Source organism: Podarcis pityusensis (assembly GCF_964106645.2).
Source record: "Podarcis pityusensis genome assembly, chromosome: 8".
NCBI lineage: Eukaryota > Metazoa > Chordata > Lepidosauria > Squamata > Lacertidae > Podarcis > Podarcis pityusensis.
The window spans coordinates 63,659,937-63,673,311 of NC_138033.1; the positions used below are offsets into that span (position 1 = coordinate 63,659,937).

Below are 13,375 nucleotides of genomic sequence, written 5' to 3' on the forward strand. Positions count from 1 at the left end.
GCGCACAGTGCCCTCCTAGATTATGTATGGGGAAAACATCAGGCATGGGATCAGTACACATAAAATACCAATGAGATTTCTCTGATGCAGTGACAGTTCTCATTCTCTTGCGTCATCCCAGCCCTAGCCAATAGCTTCCAAGCATGCAAAATATCTCACGGGGGGGGGGGGGGGAGGAATTGGCTAAGCTGCTGATGTATCCTGGGGATACACCATTTGCTTCTGCTGTGGTGAGCTGGTGGGGGAAGAAATCATGTTCCTTTATTCCAGGTTAATTAATCAAGCATAATTACAACCTGCTAGATTTGCATGCACAGATTAGAAAGGCACATTTGAAAGGCGACAGGCTCAGTTTTACAAATGAATAGACTGCTTTAATCCTAAATTTAAATGGGTGCTCCAGGGTTATTGCACCAGACCTTTCAAGATTTGAGTTAGTTACGCCTGCTCACACATCTGTTGAGACCCAGCTTGCAGACAGCTCTGACAGGGGCTCCCCAAGTTGTGAAGCTGAGCTGGGGCCACCTGCCCAGGCAATCTCATAGCCCTGGAATCTCAGTTCCAAAAAGGATGGATCAGTTCACCGGGTGTGAAACCAGGAGAATCAGGTCACATAACCCACAGCATGGATTAGGCTGCACAGTACACCAAGACAACTTCCTCTCTGATGGATCTCCCAGGAGAGAAGGCACAACTAAGGTCCATCATTGGAGCTCTAGGGCAAGAGCATCACCCCCTCGAATTCTCTGGGCAGCAGCTCATACAAATCCTGGCCATCACCCAGGCTGCCTAGGGCTGATCATAGCTGGAATCCAACAACAACCAGAGAGCACCAGATCAGCTGTCTTCTGCCCTAAGGTCTCAGTGTCTGGGCTATAAATATGTGTCTGGGCCAAAGCATTTGAGATGAACTCGTAAGACTTAAAGAAATCCAGCCTTCACACAGAAAACCAAATGACAGATAGCTCTAGCCTAGCATTTTTGTGGGCATGCTAGTGTTCTCTATATAGGGAATCATGTGGATTCCCTACAGCACCTGACTCCCACCTGCCACCTGAAGTTGAACACACGCATCCATGAGAACTAAGCATAACTCAGGTTTGTTTATGCAAAGCTGACCATCAACCACCATTGTGGTCCACCTGTCTGCATGAAGCCAGATCGAGCCTCCCTCATATCATTCAGCAAAAATTGCCTAGGTAAGAACAGAGGGGATGGAGCGGGTCCATATAAGCCCCATTGTTTTGTTGATTATTACTGCATTGCTTCTATTTGCTCGCCTTAGTCATCAGCACACAGATCGAGTGAGTCTGGAAACAGGATACAGATATTAGCAAGAGAGAAAATCCCTAATACAAACTGGGTCAGTACTGGATAAAGGCACCTCCACCCACTACAACACAATGCTGCCATCCCAACAGATTCCTTCCTCTACCCCTATTCTTTCACTCTAATTCCTCAAATCCTCCATTCAACCATCTCCCATGTAATTATATTATTTCAGTGCTTCTACAGGTCAATTTCCTTTACAGCAACATAGCTGTGAAGTGTCAAAAACTGAACAGAATTTTAAAAAATAACACAAATAACACAAACACACAATACCAAGCGTCTTAAGAGTAAAAGGAGCAAGAAATTGGCTTGTTTTTACTTCTGAGTCATAGAAAGCATTTGTGTGTGTATTAGGCCACTTCTCTTTCTGTGCTATGACCTCAATAATTCTTTAAATGAAAGAAAAAAATAGAGAGCTTTCAAGTGCTTCTTCTGGAGGTCAATGTTTCTAGAGCTTTCCAGAGGGACTGCTGCAAGTCAGTATTTCCTGCACACACACTCAGTAAGGAGACTAAACGCCATGGACTGAAGGGTGTGTGTGTGATTTAATATACTTATTTTAGCATGTTACATGTGACACCTTTGCAAAGCTCAGAATCTGAAGATGAGCGATGAAACACCTTGAAAGGCATCGGAAGCAAAACCGCCAATGGTGTTGCAATCAAAAACGGCTTTTTACTTTGAGAGTGGGTGCATTATTGCACAGGAAGGCAGAAAGAAATGAACTTTGGGAGACCATCGATCACTGGCAGGCATGGCCAAACTTGGCCCTCTAGATGTTTTGGGACTACAATTCCCATCATCCCTGACCACTGGTCCTGTTAGCTAGGGATGATGGGAGTTGTAGTCCCAAAACAGCTGGAGGTCCAAGTTTAGCCGTGCCTGGCTCAGTTGTTGAGCACATGTTTTTCTTAAAGAAGACTCCAAGTTGAATCCCCAATGGCATCTCCAGGTAGGGCTTGGAATGTCCCATCTACAACCCTGGAGAGCTACAACCAGCTAACACTCTCCATACGGATGGTCCCAGGTCCAATCCTCAGTGACATCTCCAGGAAAGGAAGGGAAACTCTGGAGACACACTGCCAGCCAGTGTGAAAAATACAGAGCCAGGCAGACCAACCATTTGACTCATGGTTGACTGACGCTCAGTTACTATTGGACTCCAACTCCCAGCAGCCCCCATGACCAATGGCCCAGTGGATGATGGGAGTCAGGAGTCCAGCAATATCTGGAAGACCAGAGTCTCCCCACCCCACCCCTCCCCTCTGTAGGATATAATGAACTGTCTGCACCCTGGCTGATTTTATCTGTTGCTGTTTGGCAACTCTTTTAATTTATTTTGATGTCTTGCAACACTTTTGTTGGGATCTGTTGGGTGTCTTGGGTCCATCTTTTTTTCTTCTTCGGAGACAGGAAGGGCATACCTGGTTTTATAAATATATATGCAAATATATGGGATTTTGTACCCCACCCCAGACTCCCCAGCAAAGGCTTAGAGAGGTGAAGGGTGGGACCTATTCGTAAGTGCAGTTCAACAGCAGGACATATGTTGTTTTAGAGAGGCTGTGGTCCCTCCCCAAATATTCTCATGTGGAAAGTTGTGTCATTGTGCAAGACCTTGACTCAGGGCAGGGAGCATCACTTATTAAGTCCTTTCTGGATCCGTGACACTGTAATGCGAGAGGTAATCTTTCTCTAGGGTGAAAACACAGGATGTTCCTTCCCTGGAGACCCACAGCCAGTTCATTTGTTATACTTTTGACAATGTATTTGTCAAGACAAGGTTGCTCATTCCAACTGCGCAGCTGTACAATCAGGCAAGCGGCACGGTCAGGTATGACATCTCAGGCCATTGCCAACCCCCTGGGGAAATCAAGCCTTGGGCTGATGCATTGCCTGACAACTCCCATTGTCTCTACAGTAGGCTCAGGAACGGGCCCACTGTGTGCGAAACTCAGAGCTTGCTCACAGCCTGCAAAAGAGATGAGAGAGAGAGAGAGACTGAGCAGGCCAAGGAGAAGCTGGCTGTGTCGAGGTGGCGCTTGCAATCTGCACAAAGATATGCAATTAAGTGCTCAATTAACGACTGACAGATCCTCCCAACCCGCTCACCTACTTTCAGAGGCGGAAGTGGAAGGGGCTCGGAGCCAAGCACAGGTCGCCGTCCAAACGTTACCAAAAGGGGGAAAGGGCAGAGTGCGCTGCTGGGGCAGCCAAATGGCCAACAGAATGGTGCTGTTTGTGGCGTCCCCAAGGGCAGACAATTCCTCGATGGCATTTGCTCCTGGAAGTATTTAGGGCAAAGTTAACTAAAGAGTTACCTCCGCATCTAATTAACGGTTTTGAAATCCGGCAGCATCAAAGGGAATGCCGGGAGGAAGCCAAAGGCACTTTCATCTGGGTCTTTGTTGAGGACAAGGGTCTTTCCAGATAATAAGACATTTTTGTTTAGAGGAAAGGCAAATAAGTGGTGACAGGATAGAAATTTATAACATGCTTGGCATAGAGAAAGTGGATAGGGTTTTTTCCCCTCTCTCATAAGCACTAACAATGATGACTTCTTCCCCTTGCTAGCCTCCTTTTCAGCCTGCCCCACCTTTTTCTTGGTGTGGGGGTGGGTCATGGGGGAAGAAATCAGCAGCATCAGTGGGGGCGGGGCAGTGGAGTGGCATCATAACATCAAAGCTACACTATAATGAACCTGGGTGACTCCTTGCACAGGCATGTCCTTAGAAAGGAAGTCAGACCTTGTGGGGGATCAATAAGGGGTTGAGGGGCTCAGCAGGTGACCTTTCTGCTCCTTAGAGAAGGTAAGCAATTTGACAGCAAGCAAGTTGCTCTCCAGGTCAGTGCTGCTAAGCACTGGCTAATGAACCAAACACTTCAGATCGGCACAGGTGGATTAAGGTGGCTAATTTCATTAATAAAAAGCCAAGGAACACCTGATCACGGTGCCCGGGTTTCATCTGGATAAATAAAAGAAGCGCACTGGACTTCACTCCTGCTGTGTTGAAGGTCCCTTCGCCTTTGCGTGGACGTCAAGTGGAACACTTGAGACTGGAGCCCCAAATCAAAACGTTTGCTAATTGAGTTATATTGAAAGGGAGATCCGCATGGTGAAAAGGAGGAGGTCACCAAGTTCCAGTTCAAAACTAAGGCTGGGCAAGTTTCTTTTTCTTTTTTTCTGCCTCCTCTACAAAACAGAGAATTAAATTCATCAGCAGTAATTTTCAGCGGGAGACTTGGGCAACTAGGATTGTTTCCCACAGGCATTTTGTTATCTTCCAAGTTAAATATCCAGGGCCGAGCTACCCATTATGCAAAATGAGCCGGGAGAATTCCAGGCTCTTATTTCTGAATGCTCCTCCGTGTTAAAATATAAATAAATCCTACACGCAAGGCAGAACTTGCAGAGTAGAGAGATAGCTTTGCTAAAACTTTTTCTGATCTGCTGTTAAATGCAAGGAGTTCTCATGAGGGGGGGGGGGGACTTCAAGACTCAATGATGGAGGAGAATCACTGGAGCCCTTCTCCTCCCACCACCTATCTCTGTTGAGATTGCTTGCCTGCTAGTCCTGGATGCTTCATATACCAGCGACTCTTCCAGTGAGCCAGTGTGGTGTAGTGGTTAAGAGCGGTAGTCTCCTAATCTGGGGAACCGGGTTCGCGTCTCCGCTCCTCCACATGCAGCTGCTGGGTGACCTTGGGCCAGTCACACTTCTTTGAAGTCTCTCAGCCCCACTCACCTCACAGAGTGTTTGTTGTGGGGGAGGAAGGGAAAGGAGAATGTTAGCCGCTTTGAGACTCCTTAAAGGGAGTGATAAAGGCGGGATATCAAATCCAAACTCTTCTCTTCTTCTTCTTCTTCTTCCACAGAAGCTCCCTCGGCTCCTGGCATCCTGCTCTCCCAATACAAGACAAACCAGCACCGCCACAGTGCATGCTTCATAACTGAGTGCTACTGCCTTCATAGAGAGCTCATCTTCTCTAGGGAGGAGGGGTCCAGATTATTCCTGCATCCTGCAATGGGCTCCAGTAGGCTTCAGGCCAGTTAGGACTGGACCACAATCTTGGCCAAGACTGAACAGGGTGGTAGGTTATGATTCATCAGTGGATGATTGCCCAACTAAGATTCTTGCAAGGTGAGTTAGACCTGGAGGACATAAGGAGAGCCCTCCTGGATCAGACCAGGGATCCATTCAATCCATCACTGTTTTCCACATTAGATGCCTCCTTGTCCCATTCCTGCCACAGGTTCTCCTCTTAGCAGTGAGATGAACTAGACAAGTCATGCCACACATGATTCTATGATATCACTTTAAACAGTCATGGCTTCTCCCCAAGAATTCTGGGAGCTGTACTTTATTAGGATGCTTAAGAGTTGTTGGGAGTCCCCATTACTCTCCCAGGGCTAAAATTCCCAGCATTTCTTGGGAAGAAGTATTGGCTGTTCAGCCACTCTTGGAAGTACAAGGGGCAGGGAGGGATCTTGAGATCAACACCACTACCCACAACTTCTTATTGCTTGGTATTCTCTTTTTTTTTTTTTTTGCTTGGTATTCTCCTCAGGTACTGTAACCATTGGGCAACAGCACTCCTGATGGTCTTGCTAGGTATTCTCCCCAGGTACTGTAACTAACGGCATTTCTGTGCGCTGCTCTGGTTCGCCAGAAGCGGCTTAGTCATGCTGGCCACACGACCCGGAAGCTGTACGCTGGCTCCCTCGGCCAATAAAGTGAGATGAGTGCCGCAACCCCAGAGTCGTCCTTGACTAGACCTAACGGTCAGGGGTCCCTTTACTTTTACCTTTACTGTAACTACTGGGCAACAGCACCCCTGAGAAATGGTATTTGGCCAACCCCTATGCTGGAAAACTCACACACACACCCCTGCACACCTGCAAAAACATGCAACTCCCCCTGGATCTTTCATCACTGTTTGGTGGAAGGTGGCACTCCACTGAGACAACACCACTTAGAGAGGATTTATTAAGTATGATAGAACCATCCGGTACGAGTCAAGGGTAGCAGCAAAATTCACACTGGCTTCCCAGCCTTAAATAATTTTTAAAGGACTTAAAAATCAATTTGAGCATATTGTGCAATGTGCCTAAGCCTCACGACATGCTGTAAATCTCTTCAGCCATCCTTGCACTCCTCCGCAACAACTACCACTGCTATATGAGACAGGAATGCCTTTTTGAGGGCAGAGATAGCCCAGCCTGGAGGAAACGAAATCATTTCCATGATAATTCCCGAAATGAGTTTTCCCACTGCACATTTCTAACATCATACTCTCACTTGCTGGGAGGTAGCAGCTTACACTTAGTGGACCCCCCCCCAACGCTCCTTCTATTCCCCCTCCCCACATCATTCAAAATGTGGACCCAATACAGGTTACAAAATCACTCAAAACAGCCAGCAGTTAAATCTATGTAAAGATATGAAAGAAAACCACCATCAAATCTCAATTATACAGAACATTTAGAACCATATTCTGACTACAGCAAACGATTTCTGAAAGAGTGACATTTTCATAATCCTTAGAAAGCAATTTGGTTGCCTGCTGGCTTGGGAACTCAAGAAGTACACAGACTCTGTTATTCATTATCGGGACCAATTCTGACCCACGAGTCTGAGGCTGAGTGCCGCCAGTAGGCCCCTGAAAGTAGCTAATCAGATCTAGCTACAAGAAGAGGCTGTTGAATCAGGCCAGTGGCCCATCTGGTCCAGCATCCTGTTCTCACAGTGCCCAACCAAATGCCTCAATGGGAAACCCGCAAGCGGGACCTGAGGACAAGAGAACTCTTCCATCCTGTGGTCTCCTGCAACTGGTATTACAAAACATTGCTACCTCCAACGATGGAGGCAGAGCAGGGCTATTGTAGCTGGTAGCCACTGATAGTCTTATCCTCCATGAATTTGTCCAATCCATGAGTTCCAGTGTTGTGAAAGAGAAAGCTTTTCCCTACCCACTGCCTTTGTGCCATGGACAATTTTATGAACTTCTATCAAGTCACCTCTTGCTCAGGTTGTGTCCCAGGTGAGAGATGCCCTGGGAGAGCAGTAGCCAGCCTCTGGCCTAATATTCCTACGTGAAGCAGATGTGCTGTGAGTGTGCAATTATATCCAACGCATTGGTTCTGTACTGGCCATGTTCAAGACGGCACCATATGGATGATACGCAGCTACCGCCATTGCAGACCTGGCTTTTAAATGAGTGATGAAGCTTGTAGAGGGGAGGAGAGGGCAGTCAATGGCTACAATTGACCTCCATGAGGCTCTTCTGATGTTTCTATGTCCTTATGCTGTGCCCAAGGAAAGAAAAGCATTGCCTGCCTGTCCGCCGCTCGTCAAGATATCCTCATAGAAAAAAAGGGATAGAAGGTACCAGGAGGTCAAAGCTGGCACAACTGAGTTGTGACCCTATGAAGACAGAGACTCAAGCCATCCTTATGCTACCAAAGAGGTGACAGCAGATGCAACGCATACCTTCCCATCTGGTCCACTTGCCATGGAGAAGACATACTCCAGCAGCAGGACCACTCCAAAGGCCGGGTGATGGACCATCTCTGTCAAGTGTATGCGGCTTCGCAGCACAAGAGCTTGCCCCTCCGAACTGCAAGGAAAGAAGTGGGGGGGGGAGCAGAGAGACCCAGATATGATATGCCAACCAGCCACATGCCATCAGGTTTATAGTCCTGACCATCTTTATTCTGCCCTAATTTCTGCTTGGAGAGAAACAAAGTACTGCCAGTGTAGGGTGTGCTCATGCCTATCCAACCCTCAGGACTCTTCCCCAGGCAACAACCCCTCTCTTCAAGCCACAGTGGCCCTTCACCCCATCCTCCCCAGTTACTTTTGCCAGAATGTGCCCTTGAAATGTGATCATCTTCTTGCTTGCTTGCTTGCTTGGATGAAGGAAGGAAAGAGACGTGTGTGTTTGGTTGGTAGGAACTTCTGGCTTTTCCTTGCCTGGAAAGCCGCCTTCTTACCTGGGTCTGACACCGGCTCCTTGTTTCCTCTGTAAGCTGCCAGTCCGCCCTCGAGCCACCTCGGCCTCTGGCACCACCACCACCACCTGTGGTGGCTGCACAAAGCAAAAGCCGTTGTGTACCCCAATGTGCAGCCGCCTCTCCTGCACCGCGAGGGTGTTCCCATCCAGCATCGAGTTGCCCTAGGAAAATCCATAGGTGGACAGGTCATGTCTCAAGGCACAAGGAACCCTGCAAAATGTCACATAGTCATTCATTCATTCCTTTTCCTCTCCTTCACCCTAAGGTACCAGGGCGTATTACGACACGAAGAAAACAATACTCAAAACAACTTACAGAAATAAGCCACATCCTAGAAATATACACCCCGAGCCAAGTTAAAGAGGTGCATCTTCAGCATTTGCCGGAAGCTGTACAATGAAGGTGCCAAGTGCACTTCTTTGGGGAGGGAGTTCCACCACACAGGGGCTGCCATGGAGAAGGCTCTCTCCCAGACAGCCACACACCTCCGAACCTCTGAGGGTGGACAAACTACAGTGGTATCTCGGTTTACAAACAGCCCTGTTTACGAACTATTCGGTTTATGAACTGCGCAAAACCGGAAGTAGTGTTCAGGTTTGCAAACTTTACCTCAGTCTAAGAATGGAAGCTGAACGGTGGAAGGGCACCGGTGGCAGGAGGCCTCATTAGGGAAAGCGTGCCTCAGTTTAAGAACAGATTCAGTTTAAGAATGGACTTCAGAAATGGAATAAGTTCATAAACCGAGGTACCACTGTACGCTGCACCCAAGAGGGTCTGTTATGGAAGCGGGGGGGAACTTTCAGATATTTGGGGCCTAGATTGTTTAGGGCTTTAAACACCAATCTTGAATTGGGACCGGAAATAAACAGGTAATCAGTGCAGCTGCTTTAGAACAAAGGTTATACAGTGGTACCTCGAGTTAAGTATTTAATTCGTTCCGGAGGTCTGTTCTTAACCTGAAACTGTTCTTAACCTGAAGCACCACTTTACCTAATAGGGCCTCCTGCTGCCGCTGCACCACCGAAGCACAATTTCTGTTCTCATCCTGAAGCAAAGTTCTTAACCCGAGGTACTATTTCTGGGTTAGCGGAGTCTGTAACCTGAAGTGTATGTAACCTGAAGTGTATGTAACCCGAGGTACTACTGTATGAGATCTAAACAGAGGCCCGGCCATTAACCTGGCTGCTGCATTTTTGACCGACTGAAGTTTCTAAGTTGTCTTAAGCACAGCCCCATGTTTCATGACCACCTGGAATGGAAACAATTCCAGGAACATGTTGGAGGCGCTTGACTGAGAGCCAATGGGATGGGCTCTGCGACCCATCTCTCCCACTGTTCTGGTCTGCAGGAATGGCTGATGGCTGGGTGATAGCTAAGGGAGAGAAGGCCTGATGTGGCTTGTCTTGAAGCAGGGCTGATGGAAAATGAAAATCCAGCTTGCTGTTCCCTTTCCTTATATTCAAATACACTGGAAACAGACCCAGAGTAAGGGCCCAGCCAACTTATCAAATGCCACGGCATTTTTTAACCCCCGATACCAATGTATTGTGAGGAGGGGGCAGGAAAAGTAATTTTAGGCAGGATGTCCTTAGCTAATAAAAATGAAAGCTGCCCCAGAGTGACTGCTGGATATTAAAGTATTTCATCTTCTCCTCTGAAAATCCACTGCGCATCTGACAAATCAACAAGGCGCATCCTTGGGGGTCATTACCGCTTCCTAAATTGCGAGAGCTGAAAACACAAACATTAAAACTTAGAAGTTGCTCTGGGTATCCATTAATCAAAAGCAGCCTGGCCACCGTGTAGCTCATTAGCAGTTGCTTATTCCAGGAGGAGGGGAGGAGAAACAGCAACAGGGAGGCTGAGAAGAGAGCAGTCTCTTAATCAGAAGGAGAACTAAAGCAATAAAAGGACTCTTCCCTCCCCGCAAAAAATGCAGCCTCAAAAGCAATCCATATGCAAAGAAACAAGCAGATGCATTGTTATTGCCCAGGAAATGGGAAATTCATCCCTCTTAGAAAAAAATCCATTGTTTTCCGCTTGGTGGTATTGGAGGAGACAAGAAACCCAGCTATTGACTTGCAAGGATAATCCAGCTTCCTGAAAATTAGCTTCATTTTGAAAGAACAAAAAAGGATGTAGTCCATATGAACAAGACTACCTTCTTAGAACAGACTTCGCCAACCCGGGGCCATCCAGATGTTTTGGCCAGAAACACATGCTGGCAGAGCAGCGCACGGAAACGCCGTTTACCTTCCCGCTGGAGCGGTACCTATTTATCTACTTGCACTTTGATGTGCTTTCGAACTGCTAGGTTGGCAGGAGCAGGGACCGAGCAACGGGAGCTCACCCCGTTGCGGGGATTCGAACCGCCGACCTTCTGATTGGCAAGTCCTAGGTTCTGTGGTTTAACCCACAGCGCCACCCACGTCCCATATGTAACAGCTGTCAAATAAATTATGCAAAAAAGGAGCTGTTGTGCAAAGATGCTCAAGTTGTATAATCGAGACCGATCACAGGACCAGGTTTGCAAGAATTTGGACCACCTGGTCTCAGAATTGCAGGGGTTTCGTTGCTGTTCTTTTAGCTTAGACAACACAGGGCCAGTCTACCTGTGCAGCAGGGTGAAGCAACAAGTGTGGTCTAGTGGCTAGAGTGTCAGAGTGGGACCAGGGAGACCAGGGTTCAAATCCCTGCTTGGCCATGCAACTCACAGTCCCTCAGCCCAATGTACCTCACCAGGGTTTGGGTGAAGATAAACTGGGGAGGAAGAGAAACTTTGTTCCATTAGTTCTGAGTAAAACTTAGTTGGCTACAACCATTGGTGTCTGAATGGTGTGGCAAGAGATTTTAAATTCTTCCTCAAAGCAAGGGAGATCAGTACATTGGTGCCACTTCAAAGAAGCAAGAAAGCTCTCTTGGACCGACACTATGACTTATGGGCATTCCTGACAACAGGTTATGTCTGGTCATTGTCTGGAAAATAATGTGCAATGAGATTTGAGACCAAAAGTCTGAAACTAGTTATGCTTCAGAGTGCCCCTGAAGAAGAACAATTCAATCTGAAATGCATTGGGTTGAATAAAGAATACTTCCACTAGATTTCTGAATAAAACACACTCTTGAATCTGTCATTTTCTATTTCTTTCAGTAACTTGTTTTCTCCACTCTTAAATTTGATTCCCCCCATTTCCACATCAGTTTTGTGAGGTTTGGTTTTTTCCAAAGTCCTCGTGAAAATGTGTCAGAATTTTAGTGCACCTATTTCGTAATATCCATTTACTTATTACATTTATATCCCACCCTCTTCCTCCAAGGAGCTTGAAGTGGCGTACATGGTTCTCTGCCTCCCCATTTTATCCTCACAACAACCCTGTGAGGTAGGTTAGGCTGAGAGGCAGTGACTGACCCAACGTTACCCAATGAAGCCTCATGGCCAAGTGGGGATTTGAACCCTGGTCTCCAAGGTCCTGGTTCACCACTTGTAACCACTATGTCATACAGGCTCCAATAGGCAAAATTCATTATGCAACTTGGCCTAATATATGTTTTTCCCCCAAGCAACTGTTTCCTAATACCATGAGTTATTGTATGTTATTTTCACTAATGCTTGTTTTCTTGTATACGTGTAATGGTATCAGGGGGTTGCTCGAGAGCAATCAGGCAAATTCCTCCCTGGTCGGCTGTAAAGCCTTGTTATTGGTGCCAAAAAAACCTTCGACATGCGGAGTGCCACTCTTCCATGGCTCGCTCATTCACTGGCAGAATCTGAAAGTGGGCGGTCCTTAAACCTTCCCCAGCAGAGTAGTTTCTTTTTTATATATATAAGATATTTATTAAAGTTTCAAAAAATAAAAAAGAAGTTACAATAATAGTAATAAGAAAAAGAAAAAAAGAAAAAGAAGAAAAAAGAGAAAAAAGAGAATACAAAATACAAAAAAGTAAAAACAATTAAAAACAAATCAATCTTTCCATATCTTGTCTTTCATTCACTTGTTTCCCTGACCTCCTCACACCTCCCCTTTTTGTATTCCAGTTCAGTAAGTTAATTCAGCAAATCCTTTCCCTCTTTGTTTTTATCTTAGTCCTTTGTCTTAATATGTAATAACTGTATATTCTCATCTGTTAGCAGTCCATTTTTACATACTCCTTGTAACATTGCTACTAAAAACCCCTTAGCGTCATTCCAACATCATTCTAACATTCATTAATTTTACAGTATTTCTGTAGATAGTCTTTAAATTTCTTCCAAACTTCTTCCACCGACTCTTCTCCCTGGTCTCGGATTCTGCCAGTCATTTCCGCCAGTTCCATATAGTCCATCACCTTCATCTGCCAGAGTAGTTTCTTGATGCCCAGTCTGCGCTTCCCCTCTCTGCGTGGAAGCCTACTGCGCAAGGAGGGCATGGGTAACAGAGGACCTCTCTCCTCCCCGCCTTGCTCAGGCAAGGTGTCCTGGCACCGCCTCACCTCCCCCGAGCCCTGCAGCTCCTCTCCGCTGGAGGCGTGGTTACTCTCCTCCGCTGAGGAGGTGCTGCTTCCCACAATCTTTGGGGGCTCTCTGTAATCCATCCGGCTTTTCCCCTCTCGCCCCTGAGCCGATGGCAGTTCCCTGACAATACGTTATTAGGCTGGAAAGCTATACTGAAAATTCAGAGAAGAGCAAGTTTGAAAGGATGGCTGTGTTTTGGTTTACGTATTGTTTTGGGAAGTATGAATTAGGGTAAGGGCGTATAAAAATGCAAACCAAACTGAATTTATTCCCCATTCCTACCTGGAGGTCTCAAACCTCTTCTCCCCGCCCCTCCTTGACTTTTACTACATTTCTCGCATTTCCAAGCCTTGGAGAGTACCTGATCACTCATGAGCAGGTCCAAGAGCTCCTCTTCAAATCTCTCCAACGAAGGGTAGAGGTGGATGGACAGCTTCTCCAAGTACCACGTCACTGTCTTCATGAGTCGTGGCTTCTGGAATAAGTCTCCTGCAAAGAGAGTCACAGGTCATGGCACAACCAAGGTTTCAAGTCGT

At 46.7% G+C, this 13,375-nt stretch overlaps 1 protein-coding gene across 2 annotated transcripts in view; it reads right to left on the reverse strand.

Moving 5' to 3' along the window:
• Positions 1–13,375, reverse strand: part of NPHP4 (nephrocystin 4) — a 96,145-nt gene that overhangs the window by 49,656 nt on the left and 33,114 nt on the right. For both annotated transcript variants that reach the window (XM_081017113.1, XM_081017112.1), the window contains exons 7-9: positions 13,201–13,328; positions 8,327–8,508; positions 7,824–7,950 (exon numbers count right to left, since the gene is read on the reverse strand). In XM_081017113.1, the coding sequence (XP_080873239.1) occupies positions 7,824–7,950; positions 8,327–8,508; positions 13,201–13,328 (437 nt within the window). The remainder of the gene's footprint in view (positions 1–7,823; positions 7,951–8,326; positions 8,509–13,200; positions 13,329–13,375) is intronic.